The 25,312-nt window shown below is 44.0% G+C and overlaps 1 protein-coding gene across 1 annotated transcript; it reads right to left on the reverse strand.

Annotated features, from left to right (window-relative positions):
• Positions 1-8,141: 8,141 nt before the first annotated feature.
• LOC146299707 (uncharacterized protein C14orf132) lies at positions 8,142-10,362 on the reverse strand. The gene is made up of 2 exons (XM_084683174.1): positions 10,294-10,362; positions 8,142-10,169 (listed from the first exon to the last, which is right to left on the reverse strand). Exons 1-2 carry the CDS (start codon positions 10,360-10,362, stop codon positions 9,933-9,935), a joined length of 306 nt encoding a protein of 101 aa, XP_084539300.1. The 3' UTR covers positions 8,142-9,932.
• Between the last annotated feature and the right edge of the window lie 14,950 nt (positions 10,363-25,312).

The raw sequence follows: 25,312 nt of genomic DNA on the forward strand, positions 1-25,312 counted from the left end.
GTGATTAGTGTTGGGGTTGGCACAAGAATAAAGGAAAGGGTTACCATTAAGAGACGTTAAGATTTTGATTGCAATTTTTTACAACTAAATAGCATTGCAATTGTCAGATGTGTTAATGGGGGGAATAAACTAATCAAGACTATGCTGCCCATCAGGTGTTGCTATTCATGAATGATAACAGAGAATGTATCCAAAGACTTTACACACAACACCTGAGTGTCTGACACATTAGATCACATTGGAGGAGAATACGTTTGATCTGTGATTACCTAACACCTCACAACAATGCTTAACTAATTCATCATATTAGAACAAACCCATGCACACATGTCTAGGATATCAAATATACCCAGTCTTGCTACCTGCCAAGACAAACAAGATCTCCATTACTTCTCTGTTTTCTTGGGTCAGTCTTTTCAGAAGCCGGAGATTGCACTGGTTCTGTGTGTGAGAACCTCAGGCAACTTTGCGTCAGTCAATTCTTCAAAAACTTGATTATTTTGTGGCAGGAAAAGTAGCTCTCCAAAAGCCGCAGGGTATTGGAAAAGGCCGAATAGATATTAGTAATTTTCTTTTCTTTTCCTGTTGATGACCATCTGTTTATGGGAACAACAGAGGAATCTAATGGTACATTTAACTTCATAGGCAGGGATCTTTGTGTTTGTGTCTATGTATTATATATGTCTGTGATCATCTCGAGAACCTGGCATTGTATGATGTTGAAATTCACCAGGTGTATTACTCAGGACCATAGGACATTGGACAATATGTTTAGATGAGGGGTTCCCAAGAAATAAATGTACATTTATTAAAGGGTTCGCTACCATGTTGAACTGCTGATATGTTAATGGAGCCATGGATCTCGCAAGTAATACATATACACACATTCATCACCAACGGGCACTACTTCTAGCATTCGCTGCCAACGGACACAGCCAATGGACATTGCACTAGAGTGCGCCAAAAACAGACATTGTAGAATATGGCAGGGACAGGGGATCTATTTGAAGCTCTTTTAAGACAAAAAATGGCATTGCCAAAGGTTTCTCTCTGAAGTCAGGAATCCCACAGGCTTTGAAAGAAACCTATGTAGCTTTCCTGCTTTCACAACTCAATTAATCTAGTCAACTCCCTTAGCTTACTCATAACAATGCTAGGAAATGCCCTTGAGCTTTGGGGAAGATCAAGCTTGCAGTTGTTTATGCTGTGTTGTAGTGTTCATGATAAATACAAGTGTGTTGTCGTCAGAATTTACAGTAATTAAAGCCATGAGGTCTCATAAACATAAATTAACCTTTACAAATCAACTTGAGTAAACAAGACCCAAATACCTATCAAATAAGTAGTATTACACTACTATGCCATGACCTAAACCAACAGTAAGGTCCTGAACCTCTCAAAGAAGAACATAAGTATCAGAGAAGAATCTGGGACTTTCATTCAGAGCCTCTTCTGTCAGACTGTGGTTCAGAGTTCAGGGTGTGGTCGTGCAACACAACATTCCGCCTGGGCGCCATGGTAACATCCCTGAGCCCATTCTTCCAACACACTGATTTCAGCCTCTTCCTGTCTCCTACATGTTCCATTCTGTTTTACATAACCTCCATGGTTCCCCCTCCCAGGCCCATCATCTGAAACTAAGGGGAACTATGGGGCCTCCCATCTGAGAGACTGTGGCCACTAATAGATGTGGAACAGAACCCACACCAATGCCATAACTAGATTACTTTCATCTGTTAAAGATGTTTATCTGGGCTTCCATCCCTGGCTCACAACTGCCGACCACCACTACAAATACAAACATCAAGGGATAGGGTGAAAAGAATAAAATAAAGAGAGAAGGCAAAGCAAGACAGGCAGAAAATGATGAGGGCTGGGAGAATAACATGAGCAGATTGAGTCTGTTTGAGGAGTCATAACAAACTTGGTTTCTTTTGAAAATGTTCACTGAAACACCATGAGATGATGAAAACACTTAGCAGTCCTCTTTCTTATCACACACAAAGCAACACAATCATGAACTGATTTTAAAAGAAACTACTCCGGCCCCCAAATTCATGCTGTCATCTACTTGCAACGAGTTATGACTCCTACCTGCGTGAGTCCAGTTAAATGTAGCTATAAAATGAGTATTTCCTCAAATATTCACCCAGAGCAGCTTTTAAATCTTTCCCTGGGGTGTAAAACTGTGTGTTTATGTTTATGGCCATATCTTGTGCTCTGTTTTTGTGTGTGTGGGAGGGTTTATAAGAGCTGTGCCTTTGGGTGCAGGGTAAACTGGGAAGGCGACTGTTCTCCCTGGTGCACCACTTAGTCACCTTGGCAAAACATGAACGTACTGTGGCAAATCATCATCATAAGTGTTATTTACATTTCACTTGCATCCTGTCAGGCCTACTCGAATTCTGGGAATCAATTAACATACGGAGAATGTAAACTGCAATCGAAAGAGATGTTTCCAAGTGTTTTCCCCACTGAAACCTTTAACCACATCAGTAAACAGAGATGCTTGTCGAAACAACCACCACGGTGACGGGGTTGAGGAGGCCGTCTACACCACAGACAGGGTGATGACAGTGTCCTTCCACAATTATGGAGAGTACTTCCCTGGTACTGGTGACCTGCGGGTGAGTCTGGGCATTGGTCTTGATAGATCAGTAAGGGTGGGTATCTAACCCAAATGTCCATCTGGAATTGGTTTGAGGAGCAGGTCTCTGGATTTCTGATTCAGACTAAACGACTAGATGACAGAGTGTTGGGAAGATGACCACTTCTCACACAAATCTGTTCTGACAGAATGTTCTGGTGAAAGGACCTACTGTCACATACAATATTGAAAACCAAAATAATCATTAGTGGCACTGCTGTTCACAGTACTGCTTGGCTTCCTTAATTCCATTTTTGTTAATAATTACAGTGCCCTCTCCTGGACAAAATAGAGGTGTCATAAATATAAGCAAGCTTGTGCCTGTCATTCAGTTTTCTCTCTCTTTTGCCCTCTCTCTTGCACACAAACACACCTTATCAGGTTAACTGTCAGTGCAGATTCAATTTAGTCTGGGTTCACTAATGTATGGTTTGTTTTGACAGAGTATGAGGTATCTAAGATTAAATTTGGACTAAATGCTGAGGTGAGCCAACAGTGTGCAGCACAGCCTAATGGTGCCTTCTGAAATGGGATTACATGTACAGCACCTGGCTTGGCCTTTTACAGTATCGCAAAAGGATTAACATACCCTGTCATGAATCAAAAGTGCAAGATTGGAACAGAAAATGCCTGAAACACAAAAACACAGGCTTCGTTGGCAAACTTCATGATGTTTCACGGTGGGGCCAAAATGGTCAATATTTTAGACTATCAATCTCCCTGCTTCTCCCTGTGAGTGCATGCTGCAGATATGAATCAACAAAGTCAGAACACAGCAGCATACCTTCTAGTATTTAATCCTTGCTTCCCTCAGTTTCTGTCTCTCATGTATAAAACATACGATGGCTTCCACCCCCCTTGACCAGCAGCTTAGTAAGAGGTCCACTATGGAGCCTGACAGTGAACGCTGGGGCTGCCGAGATTGATGAATGTCAATCTACATTGTGACAGGGCCACAGCCCTCTCATGCCAGTAGGGAGTGGCAGCCTCTCGTCAGTGGTCTGGGCCTTTATCTATTCTGAAGACACTGGATCTTGACAAAGATTGCAGGACTGCAGAGCCACTCCAGGCCCTTGGGTACCTCGGCCAGGCTCCACTGGGCTCATGTGGAGGGGTCACAACATGTTCTGTTGGATGACAAGTTGTGGGGTTAAATCAGCTCTCTTTCATAAAGTCCCATCACGACTGAAACACCACTGGGACTGCCAGACAGTGACAGCGACAGTGACAGCGACAGCGACTGCAACAGCTCCCCCTGCTTACTTGCTGTCAGAGACAGACATCACTTTAGTAATGTGCTGTACCAGCTTCCGGGATCTGTAGTGGAAGAGTACAGGCATGCTATTCCAGGGACAGGCAATGGTTGAGTTCTTATTAATGACTGATTGTAATGGTGCCTTGCCAACGAGTGCCTTACATCAAGGATGGGAACAACAGTGCCCTTGGGCAACATGAAAATCTCTCTTTTTTATACAATCTTCCTTTCTCTTTTTCTTTAGTTTGCAAGCAGTGGCACACTATCATATTGTGAGTTTGTGGGAACAAATGAGAGCTTAATGTAGCAATTGATTTGATCTGACTTCCTTGACATTTGCCTTTTTCCTCCCCCCTCTTGTGTGTTTTTGTTGTGATAGGACAGTATTTTTAGTATCTCTCAATTACTAATCACACTCCAGAATGAATAGCCAAATGGAATCTCATCGACAACACGCATTATCAGTGGAGTAGATTGTCCAAATTTGAAAGGATTCTTATATGAAGCATATTTTATGAATAACTGTGTTGATTACTATATTTGTGTGAATGTCAGTCAGAGAAGGGGGCCATGCTTGTCTGACTGTGTGACTGTGTGACTGTGCTTGTCTGACTGTGTGACTGTGTGACTGTGCTTGTCTGACTGTGTGCTTGTCTGTCTGTGGGTGCTGCTGGCAGGGAGTCCATTATGCGTGGTTGAGTGTAATCACACAACCATTCTTAACACTTAAAGTGGATGGAATCATCAAGTGGTTTGAGACACTTGATTCAAACCACTTAATTGAATTTGTTAAGGAAACCTTGACAATGATGACCAAAATACATACATAGATTTTCTAATTATCGTACATTATCCAAGACAGGCAGGCAATATCACATGCCCACATTGACACTTAATGGTGATGGGAATGATCTAAGGTGTTGTCAGTCTTTATAGGCTATATTATCTGCATATATGAGCCTAATAATCACAAAAATGTAATAGTTTAATAACGTTTTGCCATAGCTAATGATCCATTTCAATTTATACCTCAACCTCCTCAGAAAATCCCTCCACCAACCATCATTGAATTTGTATACGATACGATTCAATTTAGACCTTAATTTGGGTTTGAACTACCAAATCTATAATTTGAATCCCTTAATTTCATCAATTAATTCATTGAATTAAACAAAGTCGGTTGTCCAAAACGTTCAGTTTTGGGTATGATAAAAATATTGTGGGGTTCTAATCCATTTAATTTCAGAGTGAACTTTGCCTCAGCCCCGTCCATAAGAGATAAGAGTCCCAACACTTATGTAAGGACCCAAGCACTAAATGGGACTCATTGCTGCATGCAATGAATACTGCATATTATATTGGTATTAATTAATTAGCAAACAAGGCTTGCATAGATTGTTGCTGTAAGTGAGATTAACATTCTTTGATGGAACATTCTAGTGAAGGAAGCCACACAGGCCAAAGGTGCTGGACCCAATCATAGTGCACTGTTTTCAAATCAAAACGTAAGATTATATCTCCTCCCTCCCCTGATCAAGAGCCGCTCCATCCTTCTCCTCACTCCCCTATCTCCCTTCCTCTCTGTTCCTCCCCTCACTCCCCTCTTTCCCTTCCTCTCCCTTGACATCTCCTATCCTCTAGTCTCTGACAGTTGTCAGTCAGTCACAAAGGCAGCTACCCGGACAGTAAGCCTTTATTACAGTTGCGCCGGAGCAGTTAGCTCCAATAACATTCATCATTCAGACGTCAGCGGGGATTACAGATGATATACTGTAGACGCTGCACGAATCTCTCGCCTGCTGACACACAGTGACAACATTGTCCTAACTTTCCAGCCCCTCGTTCATCCCCCGGTATCTCCTCTGTGAGCAGAGTGAGGTGAGCCCCTGTCGCCGTTGTCGTCAAGGTGTCGTCATGGTGCTGGCAGAGGCTGATAGGTGAATAGGCTGTCGAATAGGATGTTGACAGCTCCACAGGGAAACACTTTGATTTGAGATTGGCAATGAGATTTAGATGTGCCCTCCTCCCCCTGACCCTGGGGGAGGGGGGGGGGGGTGGGCACGAGAGAGGGTCTCAGCGGGGGTCATTCATCTATTCCTGCTTCCTCCACCTCTACTGTACACTGCTCGCTTTGTGTCTTTCATCCGCAGTCTCCGCAGGTGAGCCAAGAGAAAGTGGTCTGAATTCATCTGCTGCCCTTTTTCCGTCACCTGAGACCGAGGCCGGTCAATGCTGCTCCCTCTGATTGGACGCCCTGCTACGTTTAATGAGTCTGGAGATCCCTCATGTCTCTCAGTAATGGCTTGTTGGATGTCTGACAGCTCAGACCAGGGCTCGGCCGCAAATGAGCTGGAGATCCAGTAAGAGGTATGCATCAAGCCCCGTGTTAGAGAGCTCAAAACCGGACCCACTCTACAACAAATGTGCAACCTACATAAAAACTGTAAAGTGCTGACTACAGTACCTGGTGCTTCAGTGGAAAAGATTTGCAGAGAGATTGATTTGGTATGCCTGCCTGAGTTTGGGTCTTTATGCTATCAGAGTGGGTTACAATGGGATCCCAAGACAACAAGAGTTAGTAAAGGGCTTTTAATAATTGTGGCTTCTAGTTTATATAGCCTGTCACTCTGCCCCCTCACTCCTACAGCCATCGCTGTCCCAGCCCACTCTGCCTCCACACAACACGCACACACACACACACACACACACACAAACACAGACACGCACACATGTATTATCATGGAATAACTCTGTTCTGCTGTTGGGGATGTGGAAATAAATACATTCATGTATTCTCTCACCCTATATGTGTGTTGAATTATTTTGTTGGGCGTTTCTGTAATGTGAATCTAATATTGGGATGTTTATGTAATGTATTGTATAAATGTGTTCTATACACATGCTAATGGAGGGTCTGTGTCACTCAGCTCCTCCAATGAGGTGTTGGGTTGAGGGAATGCCCCTGAGTGAATCTGCAGTGCCTCTGAACCGACAGTTTGACAAGACATGTCCATGGTGCTTGGCACACATTAGCATATTCAGCACCTCTCTACCGAGATGTCAGCCTTGATTGGACAGGAGAGAGCTGGAGTGTTGCATCCTGGGGGACTCCGGGGTTGTGTATGGGGGGGGAGGTGGGTGGAGTGGGTTGCAGCAGGCCTTCTCTAGAAACCTGACTGATGCATCTGACCCCGGGCTCCAATTAACCCGCCTGATCTATTATTTAACAGGTTGCCTCATCTGGAACCAATCCTGGATTCAGAACCCACTAGCTCGAATGGTACCTCACACACCTGCACCTTGTACCACATTTATTAGCATCGATCAGCATGAATTAGCATGTGTTGGGTCAACGGTTACCTGCTTCCAACATACAGGATCAGGAGAGAGGCGCCTGCTCAGGAGCTGTTTCTCTCTAAGATGGCGGTGAGCCGTTCAGAGTTCTCACATCCCAGTTTTCTGAAGTCAGCTAGGAAGGAGAGGCAAGCAGGGCCTTATCATCAAGGGTGAGTGAAGATCATCTCTTTTTGCCTGTGGCGATGTGGAGCCACCCGATAGAAAGTAGGTTACTAAACGAGAGAGAGAGAGAGAGAGAGAGAGAGAGAGAGAGAGAGAGAGAGAGAGAGAGAGAGAGAGAGAGAGAGAGAGAGAGAGAGAGAGAGAGAGAGAGAGAGAGAGAGAGAGAGAGAGAGAGAGAGAGAGAGAAGAGAGTAGGGGAGAAGAGGAGAGAGGACAGGAGAGAAGAAAGGCGAGAATGTGACCTAATCAATGTGGTTGGGAGATGAAGCCTATCTGGGACAAATCACAGCAAGGCCTATTTTCCCTGTATCAGTGAGAGAGTGACAGCGAACCACAGCCAGGCAGGCGTGTAGGTGTCAGCATGACTTATGATGCCATTTCTCCCTCGCATCAATCTTACCTGGAGGCTCAGCATTCACAAGTGATGTCTGCCTATGTGGCGCACCAGCCTGAAACTTGTCTTGAAAAACGCATGAAACTGTCAAAGTGCTGTTTTGCAGTGACTTGAAGCTGCTGGCCATGAGAGGGTCTCAACTTGCCTCTAGGGGTGCTCCTGAGCCTTAGAGGCATAGATGTCCATAGATCTCACATTGTTTCCCTCTACACGCACCTTCCCCCATACAATTATAATTTGAAGAAACTTCTTTACAGTACAGTACAGTCACCCTGAAACTTTATTAGCAATACATGTTCTTACAAAAAAGAGTATTGTGTCGGTGAATTACAACATTTCTGAACACTTACACAGCAAATTCTTAATAAAAATAAAACTACAGTCTTAAAAAAAGACTTTCTCTCCACAATATTACCAATATTATTTAGGGATCTAAATAAAAAAATGTTCTTGCAGTTCTTTCATAGCTAGGGAATGTAAAGTCGGTGAATGAGATGTATCCTTACACTGCATCAACAACAGTTATGGACAGTGTTTACACCAATACATGGGAAACCCTCTACAACATTCCTAGAAATAACTACAAAGTTTTCTTTTTCCATATCACATAAGAAACATTACTGAATAAAAACAAACTATTCCAAGTCTTTCTTTTTATGTGGTAGATATTGTTGATATTAACACCTCATCTCTTGGAGGGAAATATTATACATAATTATGCTAGACTGATAAAGTCATTAACGGAGTTGTATATTTTGCAAGTGGATCATGAGATGTTTACTAAATCTAATATCTAATAACATTATGATTAATTCAGACTCATAGACAGTGCTTGGGACTGCTCTATTAATGCAGTTTTAAGTGTGTGTTGTCTGATTTTAAACAGGAAGCAGATGGAAATCGGTGATTAGTATCAGAATATGATGTGACTTTGCTAGCTTTTAAAGGTTACCTTCTTCCTGGGCTTGTCTGTATGTGTTTATTTATTCAACTGCGAGGTAATTTAACTTTCATGAACACCCACGTGACAGGCTCTCGCGTGTTTCTTGAGGAGAACAAATTTAACATTGTCAATTAGGTGGAGGATTAATCTCCATGGAAACGTCTGCCTCTGGACTTCCTGGCAGCACAAAGCTAATTCCGTCACTACATTTCTATTTTAAATTGCAGATTGATAGACACACACAACTTCTCGGTCAAAAATGTTCCTCCTTCCATGTAAGTGAAGGGGTGAATAGTTATCTGGGTATGAATACTTGAGCAGTACAGAGCAGTATTCCTTTTACATGATCTAGGCCTACAGTGTGCTTTGGTTCTTTCTGTCACACCCTTTCACGCCACATCAGTAATACATCAACAGTAGATATGACAGTAGGCTCTTGTAAACGTCTTGAATTTGGTCTGCCGGAAAAGTGAAGAGATTTTCATTCTGAACAAATCAGGTGCCACAATTGTAACTGATGTGAATTGGTTATACTCACTCCTCAAGTATAGTTGCGCAGCGCAACTACGAGCTGTCACACAAGCATGTGGCAGCAGTGAATATTTAACATTAATGAACATTACCGATGATCTGCCAAGAGAAGGGCCCTCACCACACCTCGATGGTCCGGAATACAACAATACTCCAGACGAAACTGTGTTTACCCAGTTTGCTGCTGGAGTAATCCCTCTTTGATACCACTTTCTGATGTTGACAATGATTCACCACCTCTGTTCAGCCGAATGATCAAGCAGCGCTCTCCTAAATTGCCTGGTGTAGGGGGGATTTAAGATGGTCCAGTTCGTCCTTCATCTCAATCCCCTTCTAATCTCTCTTTTCTCACTGCTCTGCATTTCAATGAAACAACACTGATAGACTGGGTTGGATTGTATAAACCTGTTGCGAACACAGCCTGTTATTACCCTCCCTAATATGCAGACGTTGGTATGATTAGTACTGCCAACTGCCAACTGACTGCTTAATCCATAATCCCATAATTAGTGTTTGCATTACGGGACTTGCTTTAGGGAGTCACAGGGAGAATCCTTCTGTTCTCGTCCCCTTATCACATTCCCAACAGGAAGTTTTGAGTTGTTGGGGTGAGTTTGGAGGCTTTGGGGGGATATTGAGGGGATCAGAAGGTGAAGGCGTACACCACTCCCACGACCACAATGTTGCCGATGGTGGCCACAATGGCGATCCAAAGCCAGACGGCATCACTGGACATGGCCTGCTGGTCTTCCTGTTGGGCTTGCGCCGAGGCTGTGGAGTTGGCGGCGTGGACGCTGGCCGAGGAGTTGAAGAGCGAGTGTTCGCCGCTGTAGTCGTCATTGGGCGAGGAGTCCATGAAGGCCCCCGTCATGACGGGTATCTGAAAGAGAAGGGGGGGGGGGGCGGGGGAGGGGGGCGGGGTGAGCAGAGAGAGAAGGATTGGGAGAAGAGAAAGAATATATGAACTGTAAACCATGGAGAGCACTTCAGTATGCCTACAGTACCTTCCCCCAGAGATGTCTCTTCTGATCTGCTTTCTGTCTTCTTTTGAAATGTCCTCTCTTCTCTACCATTCATTGCTTCTCCCATCTCCTCTCCTCTCACTCTCATCCTTTTTCCCTCCCTTCTCTTTCCTCCTCTCGTCGACTGTCTCCTTTCCTTTGCTCACCTCTCCTCCCTGGGCCCAACTGTGGCAACTAGGGCTTCATCAACGTGGAAATGAATATTTCAACGGAGTCAGAAAATTAGAGCCCTGCTAACGCTGGTCATCAGAGCAGAAGCATCATCATCCTTCCTGTTTCCTTTTTGCCTCTCCTCGTAGGTGCAGATTTCTTGTAATGTAGCATTGTGTGTTTGTGCATCTGTGATGTGGAGGAGTGCCTGAGAAGAAACCTCCCCACGCTCAGATTAGGAAACAGACTCTGTTCTTCTGCTGAGGATGTCAGAAAACAATGCTAAAAATACCTCGGAGGGATGTCGAGCGCTCACACATGCACATGAACTTTGGATCTGTTGTTTACTCCCACTCAGAACCCCCTCTCCCTGCCTCTATCACACACACACACAATGACACACTCAATCAAGGTCTTGCCCTCGCACAGGAGAAGCCTTGCGGTGCCCTGCAGCCTTTGACCCCTGGTTGGGGATAATGATATGACACATCCGGCAGTGTCACGATAGTGATTGGGGAGGACACGCATGTACCCTGGCACTAGTCTCGGTGTCCGTTCCCCTCACTGTGTCAGCAGCGTATTGGCTCAGTCCTCTTTAATGGCCAGGCTTTGCTACGTGAGGATTCTCACCCAATCGAACGGTCCTTTTCATGCCATAATAGAAACATAAATACTGATGAATGCTAGGAATAAAGTGTTCTACGCGCTGACACCCAACTCGAACGGATCAATTCCTTTAAGAGCCGCTGCTATCGTCACAGAGAGAGTCGTCCATGTTTGCGCCTGGGACGCTCCTTGTCCATTCACCTAAACTCAGCTCACTGAGATGCATGAGGTCGACCCCCAGACGGGCTAAGCATTAATGGAGCTCGAGAGAGGCACCCTGACGCAGGAGGATCCCCAGGCGGCCGGGCACTTAACCAGGCAATGAGAGGGCCATCTCCGGTGCATTAGTGTCATCAGGGAAGCGACGCCTGGACACGCGCAGTGCATCGATGGGTGAGTGGCCCGGGTAATCGAGCTTCTTCTGACCGTACCACCAGGAAGAGGACGCACTGAAGACGGAAGCATGAACTTCCCTGACCTTCCCTGAGGCTCTTACATTTATATTTACATTTAGTCATTTAGCAGACGCTCTTATCCAGAGCGACTCCAAAGTACAGGGACATTCCCCTCGAGGCAACTAGGGTGAAGTGCCTTGCCCAAGGACACAACATCATTTTTGGCATGGCAGGAAATCGATCCGGCAACCTTCAGATTACTAGCCTGACTTCCTAACCGCTCAGTCATCTGACTTCCACTGACTCCCCTCTTAATACCGGCTCGATGGCGGCAGCCGCAGGGAAGATGGTCGGGCAGATGTTGATACAGCAGGTGCTGACACCAGCCAGTCGGTTCAGACTGCCTCAGACGGAAAGAGACATGCAGAGCCGTGTTTGTTGGGCGGTGAATAGCAGTGAGGCATAGCTTTGAGCCTTGCATCTATTCTCTGAATGTCCCTACCTGGATCTAAGGTCAGACGGGAAAAAAATAAACCTACTGTATCTAGATCAACTCATTTGAATTGAATAGGGACAAAGAGTTTATAACATATGAGCATTACATAAATGATACAGCAGCACACATTTGGTGGAGAGGCAGCTATATAGAACCAGAACACAAGGGGACCGTCATCGCTCTACATCACACCTGCCTTCAGATATCTTGATTAACGCATACAGCTGTAGCTGGCATCCTGCCAGACAGGCTGATTACAGTAAGTGCTGGGTAAAAACAGACTGTAATGACCTCCCCTGGGGCTGGCGCCACCATGCAATAAGTGCTTGTTAATACAGCCTTTCCACCAAACAAACAAACCAACCTAAAGATATTTAGCCACTGAAGACCACAACACTCCCATGACGCTTATGCTGTGTCCATACACTCTATATTTTTACGGACTGTGGCTCAAAAGTTGAGTAAAGTTAAACTTTTGGGTCCATACACACGCATAAGACCAATCAGAGTATGTCTCAAAACTCCCGCATAGTAGGCCTACATATGACATGAAATGTGGCACAAAAGATATGAGCATGCATAGCCGCGGGAACATATTTTATCAGGGGGGTGCTGGGGGGGGGGGGGGGGGGGCTTAATGTTGCGGGGCGGCAGGGACGGACTGGGAGTAAAATAGTTGAGCTTTATGTAAAATAAACATAGCCGTTTTTCAATTGGTAAAACCTTGTCTAGTGAAGGTGATTTGTTTGTCTCCTAATTTGTCAGCCCCACCCTAAGTTTCTTAGCCTGGTTTTCCATTGTTATTCTTCTCCCGGTGCTCCCGATTGCCAGTCCGCTACTGCGGAGCTGTGCCACAGTGGTGGATTTTTAAGTCATATCATTTTGAATCCTCATGCTGTAGTTCCCGCGGCCATGTGAGCATGCCCATCCTGTGCAGACAGGTCGGTTCAAATGTGCTGTAGACAGAGCGTGGTGTAAATCATTTCAGACGAGAGAGTGGGAAAACACAACATGATGATGTCAGACCAACAAATTAGGCTTTTTACTCAGTGGGTTGACCTTTAACCCCTCTGTAAATCTGATGGAGTGATGGGGGGGTTATGAGACTGGTTCATCCTTGCGGGATACAGGTGGAGTCGTAACGCGGATCTGACATCCTGATTTACAGGCGCCAGCCTCATTGGTTTTCCCTCTCACTGCTGCCAGGAGAGTTTCAAAGTAAATCTTATAAGTCAATAGAAGGAGTGTAGCACAGTGATTCTGACAAGCCATCTAAATCACTCTGATTCCACTAGAACACAATTTTGGTATTTGACTATTTTTCACACAGCAATGTCTGAAACTGCTACCGGTAACTTAACCATGCACAGAAAAATGGGCAGTGTTGAAATTCTGTTTTTACTGATTGAGTAACTGGTAAGTGAAGATACCTGACACTGATACAAGCACTCATAGTTTAAGTATTCTTTGGGGTTGCAAAATGCAATGCTCATTCACGGCCTGTCTGTATGTCTTTTATTGGCATCCAGAATGTATACAGTATCAAGTATGTAATAGTCTACTGAATGTGTGAACTGTGTGTTTGTGTGTCCATGCAAGTGTGTGTGTGTGACATCTGTGCACACATTTGTTCCAGTGTCTAACTCCTGACGAGTGTGTGTGTTTGTTTGAAGTGCTCCTGTCCATGACGACCCACATCAGTCAACAGGAAAAAGCAACAGTACAGAAATGGATGCTGAAAAGACAGAGCTGAGCTGCAGGTACCAGAAAATTAAAGCTTTTCAGGGCTTACACTTTCACAATGACTCAGAATGTCATCCTTAATCTCCCCGAAAATGTGCACTTCTCTTCAAAACTAGGATTTAGGGAGACGCTGACTCTGTGTGAGAATTGGATGAGTTTATACCCGCTTTATTTCAAGTCTGTCTACCACCAAAAAAGCCCACAGATGCTTCTGAAAATGCTCTGTCTCCGATAACCTCATAAATTCTACAAGATCATGCTGAGTATCGTGCCTCTCTCCAAGCTGTTCCAGAGGGACGGCCTCTCGTCTGCCTCTGCTTTGTCTTTGACTCTGCCTCCGTCTCTGGTCCTCTCAGAGATGTGTTCCTATGCTGACAAACGTTTCAAGTTGATCTCCACACTCTGGTTTTGACAGACATGTAAAAGCAGGGGATTTGGTTCTGTATCCTTCTAATGTTCCTGCTGGTATAAATATAATGCTGTAGGGGATATCTCTAAATGCTTTCATGCTGATGTCCACAATGTTGATGTTACCAATGGATCATTAAACATTTGCTAATGAAACTAAGCATGGTTTCTCTTTAATCTTTGCAATTCCGTTCTTGGGGAAAAAAAAAAACTAAACAATATTTAAGAGTTTGAGAATTAATGATCTTTTCTGTTTATCATAATAAGATACTGTAGCTTTCTAAAATAACATGAAAAAAGCTTTTTCTCTCCAAAAGAAACCCATTCATAATTTATAGGATCACACATTTAAATTATGTATAAAACTGATTAAATGTGCAGCATGTGTTCATGTGTTTACACCCAAGAACACATCTTAGCCTTACTGAGCCCAACTTGGGCATTCTTGGCAATGTACTGAAGCCCACTATGCTACATGTCTTTATGTGGATATCATGTATTTTATGTCCAAACGTATGAACTAAAATACACTTGCTTCAATCACACACTGCTGTGGTGTTAAGACCAGCACAGCACATCTCGTCTACAGCCTCAGAATCTTCCCCAGGTCCGAAGCTCCAGGTGATATCCTTCATGGTCCGGTGGACCTCCAGCATCTCATTCCCAGCAACAGGAATTCAATCTGATTCTAAAGACAAAGCTAAATAATGAAGCGGTCGGCTTGGCTACAGATATACGGTTCATCTTATCTTCCTCTCACAATTTATTTTTTTTAATCAGAGGAAAGAAGGGTAAATAATATTTAACCTATTAAACATAAATAAATCATAAATGAATCATATTAAATATTAACCGTTCTGAAAATGACAGGTAAAGACTTGGGCTTGCACTTTGTACCTCCACAGGTACACCTTCCCCAGAATGAGTTATGAGTACCTGTGGATTTTTCCTTTGTGGCATTAATCACTATTTAAGTAAACAGTTTGAGTGCAAACCAACTTAGCGTGCCATGTCAGGGATTTTAGAATGCATGCGCGTGGATGTGTTTTCTATGTCTACTGTCTACTACTCAGAATTCATCCAGGCTTGTAAAAGCGCCCTCACTCCTCTCTGCGGGCTCACCGCCGGTTGCCGTGGGGATGAGCTTAGCAACGAATAATGGCTTTTCTTGACAACTAGGGCCAGCAGACAGAGAGGCGCACCCCACTCTGAAGCCCAGATGTGGCTCCTCTCTGCCTGGATGCTGCGGGGGATGAGATGATTCCCTCCCCCCTCACCCGGTTAACCGTCTCATGCCTAGGACGACACCTAGCGCCCCCGCCCCCTCTCTTCCTCTGACCTCACTCTCTTCTTCAAAGGATTTTGCATCAGAGAAAATGCAACTCCGGCAGTGAAATGATAAATCACATCATCTATGAGATATGTGAGTGTGTGTTTGTGAGAGGAATCCTGGGGGGAGATTATAAAAGAGAGAGAGAGAGAGATGAACGTGTGGGGGTCGAATGGGTGTGAAGAGTTCTCAAGGCTCTCATTTTCTCCAGCGCTGGTGTCAGCCAACCCTCCGGCTGCTGCCAGACCTGCCCCTCCTACAGTGTGTAATATAGAGAAACCTCAGTATGGAGGTGGTAGCCCCTAATTGAATCTCCGCTCGAGTAAGACTTTGCTCTGGATAGGTTTGTGGTGTGTGTTTTTGTGTGTCCAAGTGTGTGTGTGTGTGTGTGTGTGTGTGTGTGAAGCAAGAGAGTGGGTGGAGGGGGACAATCCTGCAGAGTGGGGACATGAAGAGCAAGCAACAAAAAAACCACCATAACACTTTGACTCAGTAAACTGCATGGCAGGAGGTAATAAGAACCAGCCCCGTCTTCCCAACTGTCAGTGAGACGGGGATGACAAATCGCTTTTCCTGGAGGCCCCAGCTCCATGATTCATGGCGTTATTCCCCCTCTCTCCTTGTGTGTGTGTGTGTGTGTGCGCACTCTCTTTTTTATGTAATTAATAAGTAGTCATTTTCATGTGGTTATCATCAGGACAGATTATGATGCAACGTCAAGTGCCCCTTCATGAACAAAAAAAACATTTTGAATTGTCCAATCGTGGGGGAGTACTAGCTTACTGAAACACCAAGCGAACTGTCACCTACTATTAAGTTGGGTATTTGTGACACCTCTCTCTCTCACACACCTTTTCTCTCCCTAGATATTTCTCTCCCTCCCATTACATTTTGTCTCTCCCTCTTTCTTTCTCTCTCTCGCTTTTGTGACTTTATTCATCCATGTAGAACCTGTAGGAGCTTAGACATGAGGCCAATGACAACCAAAACTAGACCAACTGATGCCTATGGTTGGTCCCTTTCATCCCAGCTGCAGTAACTTAAAGTAGCATGCAGGACGAGCTGGCCCAGGACCCCAGATCACGGTCTCCACAGTGCCAGGGAGAGGATCTGCTTCTGGATCTGCTCTGTGTCCAGTGCAAGAACAGATCTACCATACGGGCAATCTGGGCACGTACCCAGGGGATCTGAAAATTCATTTTTTCATTGTCTTGTGATTTGTGAGTGAGATGGCAGTACTTGGTTTATCAAATTGGACAGGCATACTTGCTGTCTGCTGAGCTGGACTAGTCAGTGATTTGACATGCCGGACTGGAGGTCAGGGGGCCAGCGTTCTGTACACTCACAGGTTGGGCCTTAGGCTGAAACTGCAGTAACAAAATTTGTAAAGGCAGGATGACAAGAGCCATAGTCCCAGAAATATTGGTTTTTATAGGCGGCTTACATGTCCGTAATATGTTTTCTTAAGTGTAACTTTATCTGTTTGGGACACTTGAAAGTAGCACATCCAGTACAGTACAATTGGATGCATGTGCATATCAGAAAGTGTGTATGTACACAAGTGTATTCAGTGGCCCTGGGGGTGTTATGAAGTGCTTATGAATGTGCTATACTGTCCCCTTTATTTAGGGACTGCACAGGGATTTGTTGTGAGGCCTACCACTGGTGTGGAACTCATGACAAGGCGGCACAATCACCTCATCTCCCTCCCATTAGTAGTGTGTTTGTGTGTGAGAGTGTGTCCAAATATGTCATGAATCACTATAATCAGAGGAAATACAATTCTCGTCCTGACACACGACACCAACATTCCCGTATACTGTCCATTCCTCATCCACCCCCCAATGCACTCTATCTTGTTCTTCACTCTCTATCTCTGTCCTTTAGATCACCTGATGACTTTGTATTCCTCCTCTAAGTCGATTCTCTTCTAGCTACCCATCCATCCCATGTTCATGCACAGCTTTTCCAGCATGACAATGACAGGGCATCATTGACATCCAGCACCATGGCACACATACATAAGTGTAATGATGTACTGTGGAGGGCCTAACTCTCGGTTCAGAGGGGGGGGGGGGCGTGGGGGGAATGACAGCACGCAATCATTTGGTGTGAAATCAAATCAATTATGGTGTCATCGCAAACAGCAGTCTTTCAGAAGGAGATACATAAGTCTTTTGTATGGTTATAGCTGTGATCACACCACAAGCACAGGTGTTTCCGTTAGTCTCTGGGGGCATAGATTACATTTCAAACCAAGCAGAAAAACCTCCATCCATCCAATATAGGCTAGGCTGTGTGCCTCCAGTGACACATTTGAGACGTTTAAGAGAAAGCTTTCATATCAAAGAGCAAAATATCCATATTGCCTCCAAATCCTGTTTAAACATGTATTTTTCTTATTGCATCACCCACAATGCAAACAATATCCACACTCCACTTTAACCCTGTGTGGTACAGGCTTACAACCAGGAGGGAGGAAAAGAAAATCAAGACCACATGTGTTGTTTGCAGCGCCTCTATAAATAGCTGAAGTGCAGAGGAATGGAACTGAGGGACGCAATACAATATATGAGAGAGATATGATTTGTAATCAAATCCAACCCAGAGAGATAAGCTGAGGGAGTTCTGCCCATGGCAGCACTGGCAGGCTCAGGGAAGACACAGTCTGACTGGAGAGTCTGGGAATCCCAACACCGGGGGTTTAGAAGAGGAGGGTGTCTGCAAAGATAAGCATTAGCAAGCTTCAGTGGTCTAGAAGCTATATTGAAAGTGTCATCAACCCTTGTAAATGGTCACAAGGCATTGTTGATGGAACTAAATATATATTCATCTGTCAATGTCAACTGACATAAGCACACACTGTATATATTTGACATTTGGAGTGATTTGCATAAGAAATGGCACCAGATGGAACGTACTATTTATTATTTATTCACGAGCCGTGTTTGGCCTATAAATCTATTGTCAGTCAGAGATGGCATTAAGGCAAACATAAAGTTGACTTTTTGGGTGAGCATGTGCAGCCCAGCCCTGAGGCTAACCCCTGGGGGTGACCCGTGTGCTGATACTGGACACTAATAGTTTACCCAGAGAAGACCAGGGGAAGCCACTTGGCCTAAGCCAAGAGACAGTAATGCTGCCGTAGACTCAATGACCGTAGACGTAATCCTCTCAGTACAGAGGACTGTGTGGAGAGAGAAATTAGGGTTCTGGAAATACCTCCCATGGCTTTACTTTTGAGCTGCTGAAGGGCTGGGTAGCCCTGGGTAGGGAAAATAACTGAAGTGGGATTCATGGAACTGTACTCATGAAGACAGTGTAAGCTCACTCATTCCTGCTTGTGCATTTAGGAAATAATCCCTGAGGTGCAGTATTTGCTAGTGAGTACTGCATACCTAGCCTGACCCATAGATGATCAAACAAGATCACCAAAAGCCTGATTGTACATGAATGTAGCTCACATGCTAATCAGCTGGATAATGCTGCAGGTTACCGTGTGATCCGTCAGGCACTGTAAGGCTTGGGAGTCAACCAAGCTGTGTTGCCTCCTACCTCCCATGTCATATATGATTAAGCCTCACTCTGTCTCTTTAGGACATTGATTCAATATGCAATCATTCATTCAGTGAGGACCAAAATAGCTTCATCATTGCGGTTGACAAGCAATGCAAATATCTACTCCGGTTCAAGTGACAGGTAAAAAACAGCTGTGATTCGAAATGTGGGATTCCTCATGGCAGAGTACATACTTTATTGATCAATCATGATGTTCGCTGTAGAAAACCACCACTTAGTTCTAGTTAAGCTGGTCATTTAGTAGTGAGCCTCTGGAGAGTGGCCCATGCTGGATATACAGTATACCCTCAGTCCACAATATCCAATATCCAGCAGCTATCCAGGCCGAAAAAAATCATCATCATCTTGGTTGGAAGCAATGGTTTCTATCCTGGTTGCCAATGTCTTTCTGCAATCAGCTCACACGCAGCTCTACACCCCTGAGAGTGTAGCTATGTTTTTACGTCCACTTGAAAATGTTCTGTACACCCTTGGGCCAAATAAGCGTCATTTTAAATACGCAGGGTAACGCAGCGTGTGCTGTGTTCAGCTTGCATGAATATTTAGCACTTTAACGAGAATTCCCGTTGGTGCCGTGCGTCAATTGAATGCACCCACATGGTTTCTATTCTTTGAAACAATCAGTTATATTCCTTCACATACATCAGGTTCCATGTTTTCTCCACCGATAAGGTGCGTCCATCAAACACCGGCAGTAAGCCTTGAGGAAGCCATGTTGTGAAGTGCCTGACCTGCCCTCAGCCCCTGCAGTGACAGGCATCTATTTCTGGAGGACGTGTCAAATAATGTTACCTCCTCATCACTTATAAAGCTCTCTGTCTCTCTGACTTCCTCATTAACAACATCCTGAGCATCAGCTGCCACTTACCTCCCCTTCGTCTCATTAAAGTCTTAGCGAGCTGCTGCTGTGAAGATGTCTTCATGAAATAGTTAAATAGATGCTCATTGTGCTGAGACTGAATGGAGTTGCCAATCGGACCAGCAAGCAATGGGCCTACGAAAGGGAGTTTAATAAAGGTTTTGCTATACATTTGCCTAGCACATGTCAAAAAGGTTAGTGTACCAAGAAACACAGCATGGGGTATTAACACAAGAATTGGATAGCAATTTGAACAGCAGTAAAATCCATCACATAAATCGAGGGGGGGAGTTGAGCATACAGCAAAAAAATTGCCAATGGTTGTTCTTAATGAAGTTAACAGAGGTCTCATATGAAAGCCACTTCTCAAAGGGATAGTTGAGTACTGGAGGGCACAGTGAAGCCAACACTCTCATGCCCCTGAAAGGCTGGGGTATCACTATTACACCCTTCGAATCACCATAGATGGAGCAACAAAAAGCTCAAGGGCTGAAACGCCCAGACTGTCTGGGCGTCAAGACTTCACGTTGCGTTGGCAACATGATTACATAAAGGGAATGTGAATATTGGCTGTGCAGCTGTATGTTGTGCAACATCCCAAAATAACTGGCCTCATATGCGGACCGCCGTCATTTCTGAGGGGACGGGTAAAACAAAAGTAGTCTAGTCTGTGAACTGTTGAACCCGCTTATCTGGGGATGATACAGCAGAACTCTGCTCTCTCCTCTCTTTATCTCCCACTGATGTTTTCCATTAGAGAGCTCTATCTAGGTTCATACTGTATGTCACTTTTCTGCCACATCCATTTATCAGGGACCTGCTATACACGGAGAAGGAGGAGGACAAGGGCATGGAAAATGTCCAAATGTTATATGTGTGCGGCTAATGTCAGCCTTGTACAAGGAACAGAGCAAGTCTAATCATGATAGTGTTTTGGAGAGATGGAAAATGCACTATACAGCAGGTGCAGTATTGTACCTATAAGCTATTTCACATTTAAGTCAAAATACTGTATCTGGATGAAAGAGGACAATACTTCCGGATCTCCTGGCAATACTGACGTATGCTGACTACAGTCACTGTGCAGATGTGTGTGTGTGTGTGTATGCATGTGTGGGAGAAATGAGTGGAAGAGAGAGAGAGAGCGTGAGAGAAATAGACAAAGAGTAAAAAAGACCGATAGAGAGAAAGAGCAGGAGAGAGGTAGAGAGAAAGAGCAGGAGAGAGAGAGAGAGAGAGAGAGCAAGAAAGAGATGGAAAAAATAAGAGAGCGAGAACACCTCCCTCCAGTTTGTCAGACGAGTGTGAGGGGCACCCAGGGGGTCTGGCAGAGGGAGCCCAAGGCGAGGAAGGAAGGGTATGGGGGGTGTCTCGATCTGGCGCTCCTTGACAGATCTGTCTCAAAAACATTCGCCTTATACTGCGGTCTACAGCACCAACACATCCAAACACTCTGGGGGTTCACAACCATTTAACATGGTTCACTAAGTGACTGACGGGAGAACGGCTTTGGGTTTGTACATCAACACAGGGCACAGGGCATTACAGTGCATGCTACCTGTAAGATTCAATGTTAAACGGTAAAGAAAAGTTTCCAGTGAATGGCTTAAGCATGTTTGTAGATTTGTCTTGCAGGCTTTCAATTTGTCCAGTTTTAATGTTGCCGTTCATGGTAACACTTAGTATAAGCATCCACTTATGCATTGCCACAGTTGGCATGTAGAGGACCCTACACACCAGTCAAGTGTTTCAATTCGTCATCGGACCTGTTGTCTAAAACAGCAGCCAGAGAGTGCCTCATCCCTCTCAACTTAGTATTCAAGAGCTACGTTTTGATTGCCACCTATTAATCCATGTTTTGCTAAGCTTGAGGATGCCTCGACTCTGGACTTAATGAAGTATGCCCTTTTCAATTCAAACCCCTGAGGCAGCTCTGCCATGCAAATCGTTCATCAGACACAATAGCATGCATTGTCTGAGCACTTCTCCTGAGAGTCATCCAGCTTGTGGCCATTAGCATTCGAACACACAATTCAGACAAAAGGCAAAATGTCTGTTTGAGGTTTAATGTACTGAATCACACACTGTATAAACACCATCAACATGACCTTTGAACTGTGACCATGTTACCAGGTCTTAAGACATGAGAGGGCATGCTCTAACTTACTCTACATGTAATGATCTGTTGAAGTCAGAATAGAGAGCACAGACAGCTGTTCAAATGCATCTTCTTGACTTGGATATGCCTCAGTAGAAAACACACGCACACTTGTAAAACGATGAACTCTGGCAGTTAGTCTTGTTGTTGGAGGTTGATAAAGTAAAGTATAGATAAAGTACAGCATACCCCACCAGGAGATACTGTAATATTTCAGCATGAGTTGTAGATAGCTTCTGTCGGTCTATTTCTTCGGTCTCCACAATCCTGGTTGGACTATTCAGTCCCACCCACCCAAACCACCCCCACGCATTCACTTCATCTCCACCACACAACTACTGCTTGAAACTACCACTGCAAAAACAATCTCCAACCCTACTGCCTGCACCATATACAAAGTTTGCCTTTTTCTCAGGAACTTTCAGTATCTTTAAGAAGAAAATGTTATGGTGGAAGTCATCTTTTAGGAATGAGAGGTTGGAGAAGCCTTTCAGAGTTTTTTTCTCATCCATTTAGCAGCTGCACACCATGATGGATGGACTAAAAAGTCTAAAATATGTTTTCTCAGTGCATCAAGTCAAACTTCTAGACTAGCAATGACAGCGGAAGTGCAATTGTTCTGAATCGTTATTCCAGACTAGGCTAGAGAGCCCTAGCGTTATCTTTACCTTGATTCAATTCCCCTGTCCATTCTAGGGAAAGTAGGGTTATGATGAGGAGCTTGCTGAGACTGCTAAAATAGAAATGGAAAATACTTTTCGGGGGAACATTACAAATATTATAGGTATTGAGCCTGTGACTGGTTGGGTTTGTTCACATAGTTGTCTGAGGTGTAAATTGAACCAATGATCATTCATAACAACAATAGATATTTTACAGTTAATACATGGCACACTGTAGGGATACATGTGGGTATATGATAATGTGTAATATACTGTAGAATAACTAAGAGTTTGGAGCAGGAGTTATTTTATTACGGGTATGATGTATATTAATATGAGCTTTGCACTTTACTGTTATAGCCACTACTTGATCACACCAAGTGGATATTGAATTGCTGGTGTAAATAGCCAGGAGAAATGTATTTGAATGCAAGCTCCAGTGTGTGCATGAATTCATTGATTCGTTGGTTAGGTTGGTTTGCTGTGGCATAAAACTGGTGATAAAACATAATTATGCCTTAAGTTATAACGTGGTTTTAAATGCAAACAATAACAAATTGCCATACCGATTTTCTAGTTCTCAAAATCCGACAAGATCCTTCTGCGTAGGCTATCGATGTGCCGTCATATATGTCAAAATGAAGTGGATCAGTTTCCAAATGACTAATTGGTTAAAAAGATACATAATGATAACACAGAACACTCTGAGCTGAACGTTTGGAAACGCTATATCCTACGTTATCAATTCATGCTGCGTTAGTCTATCCAAAAATGGTTCCGCTCGTAGTTGCGCGCATGGCACCCAATCGGGATGGTTTAACAAAACAGTTAAACATTGAAAGAACTTTTAAGTGCCACGCCCTCACAAATTGACACAACAGAAGTTGATATTCTGGTAATGCAAATTCAAATACTTTAAACGGTGATTTGAAACATGGACAAAGCGCGCTTTTCTTACCTGCGCAGCCATGAATGACAGATCCATGCTGTTGCTCTGTTCAAGCCAAGGCACTCAAGAAGAGATGGAAAATATGGTTGTCTGTTTATCTAATTCCAAAATACAGCATAAGTGTCCGTCGTCCAGAGCTCCTCAGATGCAGACCGACTTCATATGAAAGGCATGTCGAGCGGACGCCAATTTCATGAGCGGTTGGTGACGGTCTTCTCTTTTACAAACGAAGGGATTGGGAAGAGAAGGAGAATAGATGTCAGCTCGAGACAGCTGTACAGAAGAGCCATCAAAAGATGCCTTGGTATGGTGGAAGGTACACACGCCCCCATCGCTCCTTTTTGAATCTTTCTTCATTTCTCTATCTCTCGCTCTCTTTCTATTCATTTTATTATTTTTCTCACTCTCCAACATGTTGCTATTGCTAAAGTTTATTGACATTATAAAATACACTAAGCTTGATATTAGCTTTGAAAATTGATTTACATTAGCATGCATGTATTTTACAGATGTTTTTGGTGCGACGAACAGATTCTGACAATACGTTGTCAAGACACAAGTATGCCAACTGGATATGCATGAACGTCAGAGCAGGTTTTTGACAGCTGTCGTGTTGCTTGCCAATGTCGATATTTTTTTAGTATCTTGTCTGTTTAATCATAGGACGTTTGTTGTTGCAAGCGACCTAAATGTCAGACTTGACGGTTTACCATCGATGTCTCATATAAACATGATCAAACTGGGCTTTTGCTCGATAACAACATTGCCATTGCAGAAAGTTGCAGTTCAGTCTACGTGCATGTGTGAGGGTAAGACAATGTGGCCCAGTGAAGACCAGCATGTTTCTCTATGGGGGCGGTCATGCTCACTGAGCAGTCTTAAACATCCTTAATATTGACGGACTTTAGTTGTTCCTATATTTGGTTTATGCAAATGTTAATGCAGCTGTGGCGGTTTGGAACCAATGAATACCATTACCGCAAACAAAACAAAAGACTAATCAATCAAATGCATTGAGAAGCAGCAGAATCCAGATAGATTTTGGACTGAAACCATGAGGGCGAAAGTTTTCTTTATTAGATCTCACAGGCTTAGTACTTGTCAAAGCAAAGGGAAGTAAAATGATGTCACTCAAGCCACACACACACAAACACACACACACACACACACCCTTCCCCCGACACACTCACCTGTTCTGTACATCCTCTGCTTATTGTCCTCCCTGTCTACTCGCTCGACTTCATCTTTGTGTACATCACATCAGTCGATGCATACACAACGAGTTAGACACTGTAATTCATTATTAATGCTTCGCTGAACATGTTGAATTTCACCCTGTGTGTGTTTGACCATGCGCAGCACCAGAGGGTTTATAGTGTTCCAGTACAGTGCTTCTGTACATAGCATCTCCCATCCTGGATCACCTCTTCTGAACCCCATAGGGTCTGTTGCACCCCCACACTTCCAATGCCATTTTACAAAAGACACAATAGACAGACAGTGGATACTGAGTAGCCTGTTGCTGTAACTTGTCACATTCTTGCATAGTACCTGATGTTGTGTGTTGATGATGTGCTGTGTGGAAGAAATCTGGGATTCCTTATGTGCTTATGTTAATCACAACCAGTATTACCATATGTTCGTGTATTATGTACTATAATACTAA

This window comes from Hypomesus nipponensis, chromosome 3 (genome assembly GCF_054491055.1).
Source record: "Hypomesus nipponensis isolate SF chromosome 3, ASM5449105v1, whole genome shotgun sequence".
Taxonomy (NCBI): Eukaryota; Metazoa; Chordata; class Actinopteri; order Osmeriformes; family Osmeridae; genus Hypomesus; species Hypomesus nipponensis.